Source organism: Alnus glutinosa, chromosome 3 (genome assembly GCF_958979055.1).
Source record: "Alnus glutinosa chromosome 3, dhAlnGlut1.1, whole genome shotgun sequence".
NCBI classification, from domain to species: Eukaryota; Viridiplantae; Streptophyta; class Magnoliopsida; order Fagales; family Betulaceae; genus Alnus; species Alnus glutinosa.
Window position 1 is genome coordinate 26407313 of NC_084888.1, and position 18900 is coordinate 26426212.

Genomic DNA, 18900 nt, shown 5'->3' on the forward strand with positions numbered 1-18900 from the left:
ACTTCTCACCAATCTCGCTATAAAGTAGGATTGTGACACAAATATGCACAACTTGTCTTAACCCACAATTTTTCGTCATCAAAAAACACTCTTTGATCCATGCACAACACCATGGCTCCTATTAGAGGTACCAAATGCCCAAGAACATCATTCAAAGGGCCATAGTTTAACCTTTTGGTAAATGGTAGTAGCCTTTTAGTATCTCTTGTAAATGTCTAAATTTATGTCCACAAACATTTTCTTATAGATTCTATTAAAGTAGTAGCAAGATGTTCATATATATCAGGAAGCGAATTAATTAACACCAAAACTTTATTTTCATCAACAATTTAAACTTCTAAATTTTGCAAATCAACAAGTATTTTGTTAAGATTATTCAAATACTTTGGTATAGAAGTACTTTCAACATACCTGAAGCAGAAAAACTTTCTCTTCAAATAGAGCTTATTTTCATGCCCTTGTTCAAATAGTTGTCTTCTAGCTTGTTCCACAATTTTTTTGGCATAGTCTCCTTCATAACAAAGTACTTCTGATCTTTCGCAGGACAGAGCTTGATTGTTTCCCAAGCTTGACGATTAAGCTTTTTCCAATGTGCCTCTGTAATCTCTTATGGCTTATCTTCCAAAGTCACATCAAGTTCTTATTGAGCCAAGACATCCATAGCTTCGAACTGCCACATGCCGAAGTTATTTTTTCCATCAAACTTTTCCACATCAAATTTAGCATTCGAGACAACTAATCTAACCACAGGTACAGAGCCAACAGATTTTGAAGTTGGTTCCTCAGCCAGTGTAGTATTTCAATTTTTTTTTTTTTTAATAAACACTAAAAGTTGCCAAAAAAAAAAATTGTCTAGGTCGAAACCCAAAGCTCTGATACCAAATTTTTATGCGAAAGGTCGTGAATTTCAAACACAATCACTCAAGCGGAACAAACGTGATGTAGTGTTTTTTTAAAAAGAAAAACAAAAGACAACAAGATCACAAGATTTAAGTGGTTCGGTAAGTTGCCTACATTCACAGCGCAACAGCTGGGAGAAATTTCACTATATCGAAAGGAGTACACAAAAGAGTGTCAAGTCACTCACAAACCCAAATCCCAAATTTCTCTCACACCCAACTTTCTTTCACAAATCTTTCTCGTTCAATTTGTTCGATGCAAACTTGCGTATTAAGTTTGTGAAACAAACTCCATTTTATAGGGGAAAAATAGGCGTGAAAGTTACATCAAAAAACTTGTAGCAAACATCGGAGAAAACAAACTTCATGGGGTTCCTTGAAGGAGGAGCAAATCCAAGATTTGATGACAAGCTTTAAAGAGAGAGCAATTAAATATTGGGCTCACATCTTTTAAAAAGCAACCAAAACATTCCTTTCCACTACGAGTCAATCACTTTTCAACAGGTTCATGGTTTTTGCAGGAGGATAGGTAAACTAAAAGGAAAGTGTTTATATAATCTGAGATGATCATAATATGCAAAGGAATATTACCATGATATTTGAAAATTTGTTTTTTTTTTTTCAATAATGTTACTGTTTTTCTTCCCATTGTTGTTTTAGTTTATACTGATTATGATAAATAGATATGCAGACTTAACTAGTAGGACATTACAACAAAACATGTAATGCTCCCAAATTATTTTGCCTTTAAAATAACTTGAAGCAATGTCGTTATGCCTTTACATGATATATATAGCAAAAATTAGTTATATTTTTTTTATAAAAAAAACACCTATAACCATCGTCAACAATACTCACAAGAGCTCTAAAAATAAATACCATCACACTCATACTTTCATCAAGTTCATAAAATTTTCAACCTCAAATACATATCAAGTACTTAAGTCAAATTGTAACGCCCCAGATTTTGTACCAACAAAACCAAAAGTGGAAACCTTTGATTTTCACATAATGCTGCTACATTGGAAATATAATTTCACAGTAGATTTTTTTTTTTTTTCCTTTCTAAAACATTAGAAATTTCTTGTATGACACATAAGAACTGACTGAAATATCTCAGTATAATATAAAGATAACCATAGTCTTAGTGACATGCATACACACTAGGTGTATCAAACAGTGCTACAGGCGACACATAATCATCCATAAATATACAACCAAATATTACTAAGTTATAGTCATGTTTACACAAACTAAAATACAGAAACACAATCTGATAAAGCTAGCTAATCAAGGACTAGCAACAACCATGCAACAAATGGTCTAGTAACCATCAAAACTAATGAATGGACTTTCGCCCTCAACTTCGAGACCTACATCAAGGTATATGTAAATATGACGTCATCATATTTACATAGGCAAATAGGTGAGTTCCACTGCTTCATGAATAAGTATAAAAGTTACTGGTTATTAGGTTATCATTAATGAAAATCATGTAATTTTCATATTATTTATGCAATGCATCACTCTAGAGGACTCCAACCTTTCAGCTGATAGGGAACTCCCAACCCACGCTTACGGATAATAGAGGATTTTAACCCCACGTTCTGATCACTTTTAATAGCAGCACTAGGGACTCTAACCACTAGCCCAAGGACTAGAATTACATTATTATTAACTTTCAACACTAGGGACTCCAACCACTAGTATGGGGACTAGAACCCAAAATGCATTAATATCTTTTATTATTTGTTCTTAAATAAAAATAAGACAAAATGCAATATCATGTGCATGCTCATATAATCAAAGAAGTTGATAAATAAATTAGCAAGTATTGTAATATTAAAACTAATATCATTCCTCAATAAGCACTTCCATACTTACTGCTCATATTTATAAAACCTTTGTAAAATAACACAAGCAATATATTTATTAAAACAAGTATCATGTCTCAGTAAGTATTTTCATACTTACTCTTTTCCTCAGATGAAGTCCTCAACTTCAATTCTGCAAACAGTTTATCTACACACAGTATTTCATAAATTAACATAACCATCAAACAATATGGTCAAACATTAAATAGAATATTGTTCAAAGATCCTTATCTCTTTATATTAATTTACAATCAATTTGACTTTAGTTTATTTATCATTAACTCATCTATTTATCTCAACGCCATTTGTCCATAGTCCATAATATGGATTTGTCCATAAGTTCATTATTTAACAATCATCTCATTATTATCTTCTTAATTCATTATATCCATTATCCTTTTAGTCATTATGAGAAATTCCTTAGGATAACCTTAAATCCTAGGTTCATAATTAGTGACAAGGCTAAGACCAATACAACCAACATTGTCATTGATTCTTATAGATGAATTTGAAAGACAATAAATTCCTCTGGTGTTACACAAATGCTGGTGATCTAATTGTGACACATGGAGATATCACATTGAAGGAAATTGTTACAGCACAAAATTTAACGGATATGTTGACTAATAGCCAGTTTCGGCCCTCAAGTTCAAGGGATGGTTTAACTTGATTGTTGTTTGTAGCTTGTAATTTCATCAAGTCCTTAATTGATACTGGAACAACAATCAAGTCACCACACAACAATCTCCACTTTGACTGGAATTTCTGTGTACTACTCTTTGTACTCCATCCTTTTGATAGTGAATTTCCTCACGATCATCTTTGCTTGTAGATGTAGGCTTGTTAAGCCGAATCATGTAAATCTTGATGTTTTGTATGACTAGTTTTGTTATTTACTAGTCTGCACTTTACTATGTCTTTGATGATCCTAGATTTTGCGTTTGTCGCAACAATTAAAAAGACCTCCAAACATCTAATTATCAGTTCATATTATGGGTGTGTTTGGTAAATGGTTGTGTTTGAATAGTAGTAAGAAAGTAACTGATGTGATATAAAATATAAAAAAGTTTTGAGATTGTTTTATAGAAAAGTGAAAAAAAAAAAAAAAAAAAAAAAATTGTTTTGTAGTGTGTTTTTTTATTTGAATAGTAATAAAAAATTATTAAAGTGATCTAAAAAGTGAAAAAAAAAAAAAAAAAAAATACGCGAGTGAGAGAAGAAATGGTTGCCAAACATGCTCCTATCATGCTTTTTCTCTTTGTTATACGTAGTTTTTATAATTTGATTTTTATTTTATGGGAAAACTTCACATAGAAATCTTGATCATTCGTCATTTTTGCAATTAATCCGTTATAAATTTTTGTATTAAAATTCTCAAAATACCCATGTATTTTATTAAAAAATATATATATATATAAAATTTTCAAAGATTTAGGCATGGGTAGTTTTACAAATTTCATTAAATTCTGACTAACACCTAAATCCTTACAATTTTTTTTCCTTAAAAAAACGGGTGTTTTTAAAATTTTGATAGAAATTAACAGAAAAATTTTATATGAGAGTTGAAATTAGAAAAAATAAAATAAAAAATAAATATCTTAAATTAACACTTTTTAAAATTTGAGTATAAAATTATGAAAGCGAAAAAAAAAAAAAAAAAAAAAAAAAAAAAAAAAAAAAAAAAGAGAGGAGGGTAGAAGAAGTTTTTCCTCATTTTATTTTACGTTTATGAAGAGAGGTGTTACGAAACATATGAATAAACCCTATGCGTGCTAAGTGCTCAATTTTGATATAGAAAAATATATATTTTTTTAAAATTAACTATTAATTAAATCTGTAGACTCAGAGGAAAAATTTATTGAACAACTGACAAAACAACTTTGAGATCTTCCGTTATAAAGCCGTTAACGTCCCAAAAGCTTGTTAGTCTAAAATGGCCATAAGGTCTCTTTCCCGCAACCCCAAAACCTTGTGCTCTCTCTTCCACTTTCTTCTCAAACCCAAATCCCAAAATCTCCAACTTTTCTCTTCCCACTTCTCACAACTCTCAGACCGACCATTACCAGACCTTGTCAACGAGATCTCTCGTATACTCAGCGACCACCGGAACCCCCATCACGACTTAGAACTTTCTCTCAACTCATTGTCAACACAAATATCCACAAGTTTGGTTGAGCAGGTCTTGAAGAGGTGCAACAATCTCGGGTTCTCAGCTCACAGGTTCTTTCTTTGGGCTAAAAGGATTCCGGGTTTTGAGCATAATGTTGAGAGCTATCAGATTTTGGTTGATATCTTGGGAAGTAGTAAGCAGTTTGCCATATTATGGGATTTCCTTATAGAAATGAGAGATTCTTATTGTTGTGAGATTCGCCCACAAATTTTCTGGGTTGTTTTTAGAGCTTATAGTAGAACTAATCTTCCCGAAGATGCAGTTCGAGCTTTCAATAGAATGGTTGAGTTTGGCATCAAGCCGGGAGTTCATGATCTTGATCAGCTTTTATATGTGTTATGCAAAAGGAAGCACGTGAGGCATGCCCAACAATTTTTTGATGAAGTTAAGAGTGGGTTCGTCCTGAATGCAAAAACTTATAGCATTTTGATGAGAGGGTGGGGGGATATCGGTGAGTCAAAGGAGGCACTTAAGTTGTTTGATGAAATGCTCGAACAAAAATGTAATGTGGATGTGTTAGCCTATAATAGTTTGTTGGAGGCTTTGTGCAAAGGTGGGGATGTGGATGAAGCATACAGGATGTTTCGGGAGATGCCGTCTAATGGAGTTGACCCCGATGCTTGTACTTACTCGATTTTCATCCGCACAAATTGTGAAGCAAATGATATGCATTCAGCTTTTAGGGTTCTTGATAGAATGCGGAGATATGAACTTTTGCCTAATGTTTATACTTACAATTGTATTATCAAGAAACTTTGTAAAAATGAAAGGTTGGATGAGGCTTACCAACTTTTAGATGAGATGATTGAGAGGGGAGTTAGACCCGATGGTTGGAGTTACAACGCCATCCTAGCTTACCATTGTGATCATTGTGAGGTGAATAGGGCTCTTGGGTTGATTTCTAGGATGGAGAAGGATAATTGCATTCCGGAGGGGCCTACCTATAACATGGTGCTCAAATTACTGATCAGGGTAGGAAGATTTGATAGGGTAACTGTAGTTTGGGAAAGAATGGGGGAGAGAGGATTTTATCCTTCAGTTTCAACATATGCTGTCATGGTTCATGGTTTGTGCAAGAAGAAAGGTAAACTGGAGGAGGCATGTAAATACTTTGAAATGATGATTGATGAAGGAATACCACCATATACTTCTACCATTGACTTGTTGAGGAATCGGCTATTGGGGTTAGGTTTATTGGAGCATACTGAGATACTTGCAGATAAGATGGGGCGGAGCACTTCTTGTTCAATACAGGAGCTGGCAAACATGATGAGAGGTAATAAGGTGTATAAGACATCAAGAAATGAAGAGACAGATCTTGAAAGCAAGAATAAAGGGCAATGATGAGCATCTTGGATTATTTGGATGATCTAGATGAAGTGGTTGTATTTGTTCTAGGAGTACTCTGTGGATGACTTCTCAGCGGTAGTTCCCTTCTCTTAAATGTACCTCTTTTCTTTTCTTTTTAAATTATTTTTATTTTGAAGAAACAAACCTTATTGTCTCCTTGTCTATGGTAGGTCAATGATTTGTTCTAGAATGTTTAGCTAAAACTTTCAAGCATGCAAAATAAGTGGAGAAAGCCCCGGTTACTTGATGTTGGATTGGTTTATCACGGTTGCTTTTGGTGCTCGCTTTGGGTAACCTTTCTCTGTGTAGTGAATTAGTAATATAGCCATATAGTTGTCTATTAGGTTAAGGGTAATGATTTTTTTTACTGACATTAGTGTACATCAACTCTACGTCAAGATGCATAAGGTATGAAACTTATGTATTGAATTTACATCCAATATGTCTTGGTGTAGATTTGATATAAACCAAAGTTACGTAGAAATATCACATTCTGCAGGTTAATTGGTTTGCAATTTGCCTTAGGGGAGCTTTATTCTGTCACAAAATCACATATAAGTAGAGAAAAGTTCTTGACATGAGCTTGACGCATTACGTCATGCCGGGAAAGGATTGGTTCTATTTTCAATATCCAAAGAGTAATGTTATAGTCCACACCAGCGTTAATGAACAGTAATCACGGCGGGTGATGTGGCATAAAAAAAATTGAAAAACGTGCCAAAAATTTGCTTCGTCAATCGTCAGAGACCTTCCCCCGTGAAGCAGCTCAATTTTCCCCACAAATTTTTTCCTCCAAATTTCCCTCACCGTGCGTCCGTCATCTTCACCACTGCCGGGAAGATCAGCGACATACAGAGACGATGATGAACCTCATAAGTAGGCCTCGCTTGAATGCGATCCTATCCACTTTCGTTACAGTGCACCCTTACGAGACTTCCGCGTTGCTCCACTCCCCCTCCTGCTCTTCTTCGTAAGCCCCAACCCCACACTAATTCTTCCTCTCACCGATTTTAGTTTTATCAAGATTTTATTTTTCTTATTTCACTCAACTGGGTCTAGAGTGTCTTTTTTTTTTCAACCGTTAGATCTTGAGCGCATATTTCGTGGTGCTTCCATTGCGGGATGGGGTGCCATCTCTTTGGGCCTATCGAACATACCGGGTCTCTTTGTGGGTTTCTTGGTGCTGACTTTGATTGCTATGCCTCTTTCCACTCTCATTTTCTCTTTTCATCACCTTTCCAAAAGCAAGGTATGTATGAATTCACTGTATATGAGATACCCATATTCGTTTTTTCATGTGTATGAAGTTCTTCGCTTAGTCTTTTGATTGACTACTAATGTTTTTGTCTTAAATTTTAGGTATATTTGACCCCAGGTTCAGTTTGGGATGAATTATATATATATGGTTCTGTATATCTTGTTATGTAACTTATATATGATGTGAGTGAGTGAAGAGATGTACATTGATTATCCTAAGGTTGATGATGAAGAAGGGAACTCTGATATTTGGTGGGCTGTAAAATAATAATGTTAGCTAGGGAATGATCAAATGATAATTTTTTGGTATTGTCATATTCAAGTAATTGTGAGTTATGTCATGGGCAATGCATAGTATTATAGCAGAACACGACTAGCATCTCTCATGTGCAATGTTATGGTTTCATTCGGTAAAACTGGTGATTGCAATGTCTATAATACATATAGTTTGGTTTTTCTGAGGATTAATTATGCTTATTTGTTTATCTTTGTTGCATTTGGCTGTTCCAAGTCAATTTCAGGGCTTTGCGAAACTAATAAACAATGAGTGATTTACTTACCTCAACCTCTTAACTACGAGAAAGTGACTTAAGCTCTTAACTATCTAGAAAGTTATTCCCACCCTCTTAATGTGGAGCATTTGGAGATAAAGGAATCGTCGGCTCTTTGAAGATAGCGAGACCAATGTACTTTTTCTTAAATCCTCTTTCTTGAGATCTCTTTTGGATTAAGACATTGTTCATGTTTCTAACTTCCCATCAGGAAATTTGGTAGATCTAATTCGTTTTCTAGATTGTATAGCAGCTAGTACTTTGTTACTCTCGATTCTCTTGTATAATCTTCGTGTACAAGGAATTTACGTTTTTTAATAAAATTATTGTTATTCATAAAAAAAAAAAGGGGTATATTACGTGGGAGGAATTAGTTAGTCACTGCTCTTATTTTCTTTGGTGTGTTCATCTGAAAGGGCATGTAATCTAGTTAATTCATTGATTACCTAGAATACTTGCACATTAGTTTGACGAGGCGTTATGGTAATTAGTGGTGTAAATATCTCATCACTTGAGTGACAATCATCTTTTTTAGGGGTTTAACCAACGCTCAATCAAATTTACTTGCAACCTACTAAGTTTTTATTTTTTTGTAATTTTATGCTATGTTCCTTTACATCTCGTCATGTAATGGTGCTTCTTGAAATTCCAGGCTTTGGTTTTGATACACAGGTTTTTAGTGTATCACTTGTATTCTTCATTCTACAGCTTTCCTCGTTGGCTGGATATTCAGCATCCATATTGAAGGTAAAATGAGAATGTTATGAGTAGATAATTGCTTCTGAATTGGGCTGCTATTGACTCCAAAAATTTTAATTAATTTTATGCTAAATTGGTCTGCTTTTCCTTATACTGGGTTCAATGGCTACATCCTCCACTTCAAAAGAGGATCAAAAGGTTGATGTTAACCAAGCCGGTTCTACATATTCTGTAGATTGGGATAACCACGGATGGTGTTATATGTTATTGAGGATTGTATTCTTCCTTTGGGTATGAAATTATCTTCTTCTTTTCTTTTTTTAAAGTCTGTTTGTGATTTGTTTTGACTATCAAGTGTAATTATTTCCAAAATTTACACTGTGATTGGAATTTTTGCTGCTTTGAAGGTTGCTCTGCTTAATCTAATTTCAATTTCTTCAAGTTGGGCACACAGAGAAATAGTAATTGATGTGATGGACAGTGAGGCCTATTTGCTCATATGATTTCTGATACCGAGTAGAGATTTTAGGTACATATTTGACTTGTTTTGTATTCAGTTAGGTCAAGATTTTTTGGGTTCATTGGTGCTAGTGCCACACTTTGGCCAACTTTTTGGGTCATTGTTTGCCACAGGAATGACTCGTTTGGGGCCATGTAAGTTTTCTTGTTCAGTTGCTTGGATACTGTAAATTGCTTCTTTTCTTTTTTTTTCTCTTTCCTAGTTGGTTTTTGGTGGGTTTCTAACCCACTGATGGATTTCTTGCATTTTTTACTTTTATTTGCTGTTTTGTTAATGGAATTTGCTGCACAATCATCAAAAGAGATAACCCAAGATGTGACCCACTCCAGTCTTCCTGAGGAATTATCTCCCATCAGGTCAGCCACATTTTGGACGATCCATCACAAAGATTCTTCAGCACAAGCTTCAAAACATTGCAGCAAGTGAACTAGTTGAAGTTCTTGGAGGGTGGTTTGGCAAGGCCACAATGACGAAGTCCAATGCTCAACTCCATAGATTTCATGCTCAGTTTAAGCAAGCTCCACCAGTTCGACGTGATCTTGGAGCTTCTTCTTCTTTTTCTTCTTTAACTCTAGTTGTTTACATTACTAATTTCATGGATCAGCTAACCATCATGACAGAAATGCTCACCAGTCAGAGCTCGAGTATTGAAAAGATAAAGACGAAGCTTGCGCATATGGAAACAGACTTGGTGTAGGTCAAGCTGAATGTGAGGACTATTCTTCTCACAATGCTACCGGAGGAGGATAAAGATCTAGTGCCTTAATGATCGTATTTTGATAAAATAATTTTTGTTTCATTGGTTTTCATGATAGTGTTACTTTTGTAATAGTTTGGTTGGTTTATGGTTGTTTTTGTCTTTAATATCTATATTTTATGTTGATTTGACATTTTTAATTTGATATAGGGTTGCTTGTCTGTCCTTTTGTCATTTGGTGACAAAAAGGGGTCTTTAATATATATATATTTTATCCCAAGTTTCTTGTTCTAACATATAACTTTAAGAACCCAGTTTGTAGAGAGAGAAGCTCCCGACTTTCTAGAGAGAGAGAGGCGTCTTTGGCTGTTTGTGGTGGGGGAGGGGGGCTTCACGCCTCCCTCCTCCTTTGGTTTCTTTGGTTTTTTGAGTGTTTGTTTTAGTCTCCCACCCTTTAGGGGTGTGGAAGTTTTGTCTCCTCGGTGTTGATCCGGAGGAGTTTATTTGTTTTGTCTAGTTTTAGTTTGTGGTGGCAAGAGAGTTCTCTGTGGAGGATGTCGGAGGGGCGTGGTTGATCTCGGTGTGTTCGACGGCGGAGTTTCAGTGGTATCGCTTTTCTTATGGTCGGATTTTGGTGGCTAGATCTACGTTTCTCCGTCGTCTTCTGGTGAACACGCGCCTTCTAGCCTCTTTCGCCGTCAATCTCCGGTGCTTCTGCCGCTCTTCACGGCCGTGGGGTTTCTCGGTGGTCGGTGCGTGGGCTTCACGCGCCAGTGCTTTCTTTCTGATTTGGGCGTGCGTGGGGCTTCAATCCGTGTGTTTTTTCGGCATGTATGGTGGGGCTAGTGGTGATCGGAGGTTTTTCGGTGTTTGGGGGTTGAGGGGATGCTCTGGCGCCGGCGCGTGTGTTACACGCGCCGCCACTGACTGTGGCTCTCCCGGAAGACAGATTCCCCTTTGAGCTCTCCTGTGTTTTAATTTAGTTATGGGTTTCTCTGATAGTTTGCATTGTGCGTGTACTAATTCAATCTTTGGCTTTTGCCCAGTTTGTGTGACCGACTCCTTGTTCAAGTAAAGATGTATGTCAACGCAGAGGCACCATTCTGTTGGTTGGATTTTTTTAGTTGCAACTGTCTGTATTTATTTGAGTCTGACTCAAATTGCTTGTACAGCTCGGGTGGATGATTGCTGGAATGTATGTAGTCTGAAATGTTTGTTGTAATGGTTGATTATATCAATGAAAGTTCAACTTTCCTTCAAAATATATATATATATATATATATATATATATATATATTGATGTTTGATTTGTTGTTTTCTATATATTAAGTTGGTTGTTTTGAGATATCATAATGTTTGACGGTTATATTGATGTGATTTGTGATTTCTGAAGTTTGAATGATACATTTGAATTTTTGAACTATATTTATATAACCATATATCCTCATGCATGTAATAAGTTTGTTTGAGTGTTTGGCTTCACTCAGGTTTCTTCAAGATAGTTCTGACCTTAAAGAGGAATTGTTGTCAATCCCCTTTATTATAAAAGAATTTGAGAGGGTGGAGATGAAATTTTTGGAAACCAAATCGCTTTTTACGCACGAAGATATCATAAACCTAATTTTGTGCAATTTATGGGATGAAAAGATGCAAAAGGCCCTCATGTTGGATGCTACCCATAAGATCTTTCTTTAAAAAAAAAAAAAAAAAAAAAAAAAAAAAAAAAAAAGATTAGATAGAGTTGTCAGGTGTTGCATTATTAATAATCTCTAAGTCTTTTGATGTATGCTTATTAGCAGCATAAGATTCTTCAAGTGGGAGCTCCTCCTCTAGAAGTCCCTCCACCGGGAGCCGTTCCTCCGGTTGCTCTTACTTCAAGGGCCTCTCCGTCGGGGCCCCTTTCGTCTTGGTTTGTAATCTCTCCTCTGTTGTTGGGGGTGCTCTTGATCTGGTTTTCACCGTGCTAGATTTTGTCTAGAAACGAAAAATCGTTCTCATCAATGGCACAATACTGTTAGAATGGTTTCCAAGTGTTGAATACCAAATCAACTTGGTTATGTAAGAAAAGGAAAATGTAAGCAAACAAAAGTATGCAGGTGCGTGCCAGTGGAAGATAGTTTCAATGCTTAAATTAAATTCGTATTTATAAATATAAATTGAGTGCCAGAGTTCAGAGTTTTGAATTGTGGGCCAAAAGTCTCTATTACTTGATTGGAGCTCCCCTTTGTAGTATCTCTTCCATAACCGTTAAGGTGTTAAGGTGTTTGTTGCAATTTATTGATTCGTGGGATTGTTGTTTCTGAGAACTCTTTCATCAGGATCCCACTCCTAAAAATCTAGGATATTAGGAGAATCTCAAGATTCAATAACGTCTTGATTTGCTGTTGTTGGAGCTGATCCTTTTTCTTGCAAGGTGTTGTGAGACTAGGTTATTGGACCCGTTATTGAGCCTTGTAAATTTTGTATGATATCAATGGACTGGGTTGTTTTATTGGCCCAATTCCCAACAAGTGTGACTTTTTTTAAAAAAACAAAAAATTTACTGCCAACGATGTGACTTAGCATATTACTTCACTTTCTCATATTGTTACAGGTTTAATACAAAGTCCAACAATTTATTTACAGTGGGTTTTTATTTTGCCGTTTAGTTGGGTGTCGACCAAATAAAAACTCTCCATCTCTTTCTCTCCTTTCTCAATATATTATGAGCTATTAGAATTCGCAGTACACCAAAAACAAAACTCAACAAAGAAGAATAGGAAGAAGACACAAGAATGTAACATGGTTTGGTAATATTGCCTACGTCCACATGCTCCAATAAGGATGTTTCTTCTACGAGTAATGTTAAATACTACACCTATATCCTACCCTCATTCTATTAGGTTGATGTGGTATTGCCCATAAGCCTTTGATTTTGGTTTTTTTTTTTTTTTTTTTTTTAGAGTAATGCTACACACACTTCTACTTCTTCACACTCATTTCTCCACACCCTTACGTAGCTTTTAAAACCACCATTAGCTTTGATATAGATCTTTATTGAATTTTAATTCAATGTTGGTTTTAAAAGCCACCTAAAGGTGTGGAGAAATGGATGTGAAGAAGTGGGAGTATGTGTAACATTACTCTTTTTTTTTTAACAATGATTGATCAAATGATGATGGGCACTGTCACATCATTCTAATGAGATAAGGTATAGTATGTAATATTACTCTTCTTCTTCACTAATATCAAGGAAAAATACAATGAACCTCTCTCTCTCTCTTCTCATAAAACCTCAAACTACCTATAGGATACATTGTGTGTGTATAAGGCTATTGACATGGGCTTTATTTATAAGAAAAAATAATCATCTCTTAATAAAACTAAGATTCAAATTAAAGAAAGAATATGACTCACAATCCTAAGAGGTTACACAATCTTTACAAAAAGGGAGGACTATTTATATTTCTAAAACTATACTAGGATTCCACCATTCTCCCACTTGAAGACTAGTTTCAATGATTTCAAAATTCTCCCAATTAAAGCATAGTTTTAAGATTACCGCAACCAAGTTGATATTCCGACCACCATAACAAATAGCAGTATGATCTCTCTCAAATCTCAAAGATATCTAAGGTAAATTATCAATTCAAAATACTCCCTATAGTTAGGCATTTGATGAAAACCATTAAATGTGCGTGTGAATCCACATCACAATCAATCATTGATTGATACGTGGAATAACTGATGACTAAGCCTGTTATAAAATTAAAAAATAATAAGAAAAAAGAAAAAGGGGGCCACCCTCACAACCGCCTTTTACTAAATGAGAGTTAACCAAGTGATAGCCAGCCTCCCAAAGGAGTCAGCAACCCTTGCCCTATATGAGGGGTTTTGATTTTTTAATCTTATGATAAAATTATAATTTTGCAACAAGCTAAATAAGTAATTTTCTTTAAGAAAATAAAAACTAGGTGAATGAGTGGATCCAAAACCATGAATGATTTGATATAGACTTTTTTGTGGATCTATATTTTCGATAAACGCGAGAAATTTCTTATAAAATTTACTTGCCTTAAAATGGGTGGAGTGTCCACTACCTTTTCGCGCAGATAATCTCATAGAGTTTTTTTCACATTTATTACTCGAATTATTAATAATTCAAATAACAAAATTGTTAAAAATTTCCATTCACTCCCGCTGAAAGGAATAAAACATTAATTTCCTAGCCAAAAAAAAAAAAACCCAACTTACAGATGTAACGAACCGGAGCAGTCCGGTCCAGTGTCTTATAAACTGAGTCACTTAACTTTCTCGCCGGTCCGTCATTCCTGTCTACAATCCGAACAAACCCTAACGATAAAAGTCGCTTTCGATTCGTCTCCTTCGGATCGATCGGCCTATACTTGCACGAATCTTAATATTTAGTTTAAGTTGGAATTCAAAAATGGTTGTTTTGGCAGTGAAACCTTTGTTTACCATTCTAGTGGTCTCTCTTGGTCTCCTACTAGCTGTCGTTTTGCTTTCGCCTCCTTCTCCATTCTTTCCTTCCAATTCACAATTGTAAGTGTTCAATTTCCTTCTATTTTCTGTTCATTTTTTTCTTTTCTGAAAAAAAATCCTGGGTTCTTTTTTTCCCCTGTTTGGTTTGGTCAACTGGAAAGTGTAGAAAAAATGGAGGAAAACAGTATTCCAGATGCAGATTTATACTGTTTTTTTAGTTAATTCTGCTTGATTTCTCTGGGTTCACCATTCTATGTACGATTTTATTTATTTATTTATTTATTATTATTATTATTATTATTATTTCGTTCGGAGGTATTTTCTGCTCTGTTTGGTTAGTGAGGAAAATGCAGGAAAGGGAAGGAAAGGACGGGAAAACTTTTAAGTTTCGTTTTTTTTTTAAATAAATAAAAATTAGGATTTGGAATAGCAGAGAACATAATTACCCGCCAACTTTCTGCATAACTCCGTTAATTGGATATATATTTTCCAAACTTTCTTTTTCTTGATTTTCTGTTTATTTTCTGTGAAAGAATGGGAGATGAAAAGAAATTGGAGTATTGGGATCTGAGACATTTCCCTATTAGTTGACAGGAAGTTGTCATTGTCTGGAAAGCAAAAAATAGAGTTGCACGCATTTTTACTCATTTTTGTTTTGGAGGTTGAACTTTTGCTTTTTGAGGGCATTATTTCTGATAGATGAAGTTTTTGCATGCAGAGGGAAATTGGACATATGGAGTATCCGGAGGATCGTTGAATGGAGACCTTGCAAGTGGTGGCTACAAGGAGATCTAAATGGTAAGTAGGGCTTTAAGTATAGTTTCTTTATTATTGGCAGCTCTTCTGGATCTATCTGATAAATATTAGATTTGCTAGGTAGCCTGCGGTAAAATATGGAGCATAATTTGTTAAGAATCAAAAGGGAACAAATAATTTACATAAAGAAGATAAAAGGGCACTTTTTTAGTCTATAATTGTTCTGAACATCTTTGAGTTTTGAAGATTATTGAGGACAGATTTTAGATGTTTTGGGTGTCTCAAATTTTATGGCATAATTCAAGATTTTTAAGGTCTTTTATTACATTTGGGATGGATATAGAATTTGGGTTGGGGAGAATTTTCAGTTGGTTTCTTTTATATCCTGAGTCAATCTTAGTTGGCGTTCATTGCAGACAATTGCATTGGTTTTTTGTTGAAATGCTGCAGCTCTGCCAGTAAAGAGTAATGGATATATCCGAGTGGATTGCTATGGTGGCCTCAATCAGATGCGAAGAGATGTGAGTGCTTAGATGAACTGTTACTGAAACTTTTAGGTCTATGTGAAAAGAATGCTCAATTGTAATTCCTGCTTTGGTAACAATGGGGTGTTATTTATGTTGAGTGCAGTTGTGTGATGGTGTTGGTATTGCCCGTCTTTTAAATGCAACCTTGGTTTTGCCAAAGTTCGAAGTGGCTGCATATTGGAATGAATCGAGGTAATTTGTGTTTGTTTTTGTCAATTAGAATGGTAGCTTTGAGCTCTAGAAGATTTTTTTTTTTGTGCTTGCAAGAATTTTTTTTTTTTTTTTTTTGATAAGAATGCTTGCAAGAATTTGTTTGCAGTTAGGAGAAACTAACTGTATATGAGCATGACGTCTCATCTTACATCTTAGATCATATTGAAGAAATGAATCAGGGTAATTTATGGGTTTCTTTTCTTTTCTTTTCTTTTTGTGTGTTTGGTTTTATGTTTTGTACAGATCTTATATAATTAATTTGTCATTTGTTCATTAATTAGTTATGAAAATCTAGTTATTTTTTTCCTAAACAAAATTTACATTCCTTCAAAGCCAACCTTCTCATACTTCTCATTGGATCTCATTTGGTAAATTATTAACTAGTTTACCAAATGTCTACAAGATTGTTATAGACTTCCTTCATCATTCATACATATTCTGGTCGTTCTCTAATTAACATTAATTTAACATGATAAACTGAACTGAATTCCTCTTTTGTTCTATGTTCAGAATCTTTAAAATTCTTGTATTTGTACGATGCCATGCCATACAGGCTAAAAGGTTTCTACAAGCATTTTCAAGTATTTTGTTTTTTAGGCAATATCCTTGTATAACCATTTAGCTTTACTTCAGTGGCTTTGCAGATGTATTTGATGTCGAATACTTCATTCAACAGATGGATGGCTTTATTAAGGTTGTCCAAGAGTTGCCGCCAGAGATTGCATCAAGAGAGCCTTTTCGAGTAGACTGTAGCAAACGCAAAGGCCAGTTTGATTATGTTGAAAGTGTTCTTCCATCTTTGTTGGAACATCATTATATTTCATTTACACCAGCAATGAGCCAAAGAAGAGATAGGTATTCTCTTATATTTCTGTACTTGTTGCTTAGTGAATGACACTAGGAGCTTATTGCTATGAAGGAGAAATATCTCCCTTTTTGACAAGGTTGATTATTGGAGAGATATGATAGCTACTTTGTTTTTGATGAAGGGCTCAACTGTATGTAGTTTGGTTATAACAATGTGTCAATTTGAGGGGCTGGCAGCATATCTTAAGATTGGGTCTTGTGATTTTCATGGTTTACTCCTGAACACTTCCTTTTCTACATCTTGTAGATATCCTCAGTATGCCAAAGCTGCCCTTTGTCAAGCTTGTTACAATGCATTACGCCTCACTAGATCCTTGGAGAAGAAGGCCTCTGAGCTTCTAGAAGCCATACCCAAACCCTTTCTCTCGCTTCACCTTCGCTTTGAACCGGACATGGTAGCATACAGCCAATGCGAATACTCCGGTCTTTCTTCTGCCTCTATCAACGCTGTTGAGGCAGCACGGGGAGATAGAAAACCATGGACTGGAGAGTTAGCTAACGTTTGGAGAAAGCGGGGGAAATGCCCTCTTACCCCTAATGAGACAGCCTTCATACTTCAAGCACTTCACATACCAACAAACACAAACATATATCTGGCAGCTGGGGATGGTCTGATGGAACTTGAAGGTTTAACATCTCTTTATACCAATGTAGTTACTAAGTCTAGCCTCCTTAACGGTGAGGATTTCACTAGCATGCATGGGAACACAAAAGCTGCACTGGATTATTATGTGTCTATTAACAGTGATTCTTATGTGGCAACTTATTTTGGAAATATGGATAAGATGGTTGCAGCAATGCGAGCTTTCAAGGGGTTGTACAAAACTCTCTTTTTAAGCAGAAGAGCTTTTGCAGAGTTCACTTCTCAGGGTTTTAGAGGGAAGGATTTGATGCAAGCCTTATGGAAGGCGAATAGAGATGATTATGTCATGGGGAGAGGGTCTGCTTTGCCTGACTGCTTTTGCGAGCTTAAATTGTGATTTTAGATTTCAGGTTTCTCTTTCCAATTTGTGATTATTATTTTTTTGTCATTTTCTGTACGTGATATTATTTAAAAAGAACTCTTTTAAAATGTAACTTTTTCTACGATTTAGGTCTTGTGGGTAGGATTAAGATGTTCCCCCTAACAACTTGTTGATGCCACACGGGTTGAAGTTCTCTCTCCCTCTCTCTCCCCATTAATTTTGAAGGGAATTAATTAATAAGGACTTGTATCAAAACTGATGATGCTCATCGGGAGATACTTTGTGAATTATTTTTCTTCCTTATTCTCTACTTCTTATCCTTCCTGTAATGAAGAATTGGATTCTCTGTTTAAGCCGTGCATTACTGATGAACAGAAACCAACTATTGTGTGAAATTCCTAAAGAAGCTGAGATTTGGCATGGAACAAAAGATCTTAATCCCACTTAAGCTCCTGGGCCTGATGGAATGACAGGTTTATTCTGCCATAATTATTGGCCTATTGTGAAGGAGAATGTGGTTCTTTTCATCCAATATATATATATATTTTTTTTTTGGTTTTATGAGAGGCAGAATGCTTAGGAAGATTAATCATACTAAAATTGCTCTTATTCCAAAAAGAGACTCGTAAGGCTCAGCAGTTTAGGCCTAGCTATCAGTCTGCAATTTCAACTATAAGATCATTTCTAAAATTCTTAACTGATAGACTAAATCCTCTTCTTCATAAAATTATTGAGCCTTCTCAGTCAGCTTTCATTAAGGGCAGGAACATTCATGATAATTATATTCTAGCCCTTGAAAATTTTCATACTATGAAAACATAAAAAGGTAAATGGAGGATTGATGATTGTAAAGCTTGATATGGAAAGGGTTTTTGACTGCACGGAATTGGCCCCTCTTCTTAAAAATTTCTCTCTTGGTTTTCATCCCAAGTGAATACAATGGATTGTTCAGTGTATTTCTATTGGCACTTTTCTTATCATTCCTAATGGCTCCCCTTAATTCATGGGTGGCTCGAGCCTTAGGCGACCACGAACATTCATGATAATTCTATTCTAGCCCATGAAAATTTTCA

At 35.3% G+C, this 18900-nt stretch overlaps 3 protein-coding genes across 13 annotated transcripts; all 3 read left to right on the forward strand.

Annotated features, from left to right (window-relative positions):
- The first annotated feature begins 4677 nt into the window (after positions 1 to 4677).
- LOC133863899 (pentatricopeptide repeat-containing protein At1g52640, mitochondrial) lies at positions 4678 to 6626 on the forward strand. Of its 2 annotated transcripts, none has more exons than XM_062300038.1 (2): positions 4678 to 6388; positions 6464 to 6626. In XM_062300038.1, the coding sequence occupies exon 1, from the start codon at positions 4707 to 4709 to the stop codon at positions 6285 to 6287; it is 1581 nt and encodes a 526-aa protein (XP_062156022.1). In that variant the 5' UTR covers positions 4678 to 4706; the 3' UTR covers positions 6288 to 6388; positions 6464 to 6626. The 2 variants fall into 2 exon arrangements, with proteins under 2 accessions (XP_062156022.1, XP_062156023.1); XM_062300039.1 differs by having other exon boundaries at positions 4678 to 6368.
- A 131-nt stretch (positions 6627 to 6757) lies between these two features.
- Positions 6758 to 10222, forward strand: LOC133862576 (uncharacterized). 8 transcript variants are annotated; one of them, XR_009899246.1, is made up of 5 exons: positions 6758 to 7542; positions 8754 to 8848; positions 8988 to 9091; positions 9208 to 9454; positions 9622 to 10222. XR_009899246.1 is itself a non-coding variant. In XM_062298415.1 (4 exons), exons 1-4 carry the CDS (start codon positions 8963 to 8965, stop codon positions 9656 to 9658), a joined length of 336 nt encoding a protein of 111 aa, XP_062154399.1. In that variant the 5' UTR covers positions 8855 to 8962; the 3' UTR covers positions 9659 to 10222. The 8 variants fall into 8 exon arrangements, 5 of the variants coding, with proteins under 5 accessions (XP_062154399.1, XP_062154398.1, XP_062154400.1 ...); XR_009899245.1 differs by having other exon boundaries at positions 6758 to 7263; positions 7379 to 7542; positions 9208 to 10222; XR_009899244.1 differs by having other exon boundaries at positions 9208 to 10222.
- A 4013-nt stretch (positions 10223 to 14235) lies between these two features.
- On the forward strand, positions 14236 to 18067 carry LOC133862308 (O-fucosyltransferase 13). 3 transcript variants are annotated; one of them, XM_062298084.1, is made up of 6 exons: positions 14236 to 14559; positions 15218 to 15297; positions 15706 to 15776; positions 15886 to 15974; positions 16629 to 16850; positions 17110 to 18067. In XM_062298084.1, exons 1-6 carry the CDS (start codon positions 14444 to 14446, stop codon positions 17840 to 17842), a joined length of 1311 nt encoding a protein of 436 aa, XP_062154068.1. In that variant the 5' UTR covers positions 14236 to 14443; the 3' UTR covers positions 17843 to 18067. The 3 variants fall into 3 exon arrangements, with proteins under 3 accessions (XP_062154068.1, XP_062154069.1, XP_062154070.1); XM_062298085.1 differs by having other exon boundaries at positions 14500 to 14559; positions 15672 to 15776; XM_062298086.1 differs by lacking the exon at positions 14236 to 14559 and having other exon boundaries at positions 15656 to 15776.
- Positions 18068 to 18900: the final 833 nt, after the last annotated feature.

Bases quoted from the DNA above. Each gene is read 5' to 3' on its own strand.
- LOC133863899 (XM_062300038.1), top strand. From the start codon at position 4,707: ATGGCCATAAGGTCTCTTTCCCGCAACCCCAAAACCTTGTGCTCTCTC.
- LOC133862576 (XM_062298412.1), top strand. From the start codon at position 8,963: ATGGCTACATCCTCCACTTCAAAAGAGGATCAAAAGGTTGATGTTAAC. The intron at 9,092-9,207 runs GTATGAAATTAT...GCTGCTTTGAAG, and splicing joins GGATTGTATTCTTCCTTTGG to GTTGCTCTGCTTAATCTAAT. The intron at 9,454-9,566 runs TGTAAGTTTTCT...GATTTCTTGCAT, and splicing joins GAATGACTCGTTTGGGGCCA to TTTTTACTTTTATTTGCTGT.
- LOC133862308 (XM_062298084.1), top strand. From the start codon at position 14,444: ATGGTTGTTTTGGCAGTGAAACCTTTGTTTACCATTCTAGTGGTCTCT. The intron at 15,777-15,885 runs GTGAGTGCTTAG...TGTTGAGTGCAG, and splicing joins TCAATCAGATGCGAAGAGAT to TTGTGTGATGGTGTTGGTAT. The intron at 16,851-17,109 runs GTATTCTCTTAT...TACATCTTGTAG, and splicing joins ATGAGCCAAAGAAGAGATAG to ATATCCTCAGTATGCCAAAG.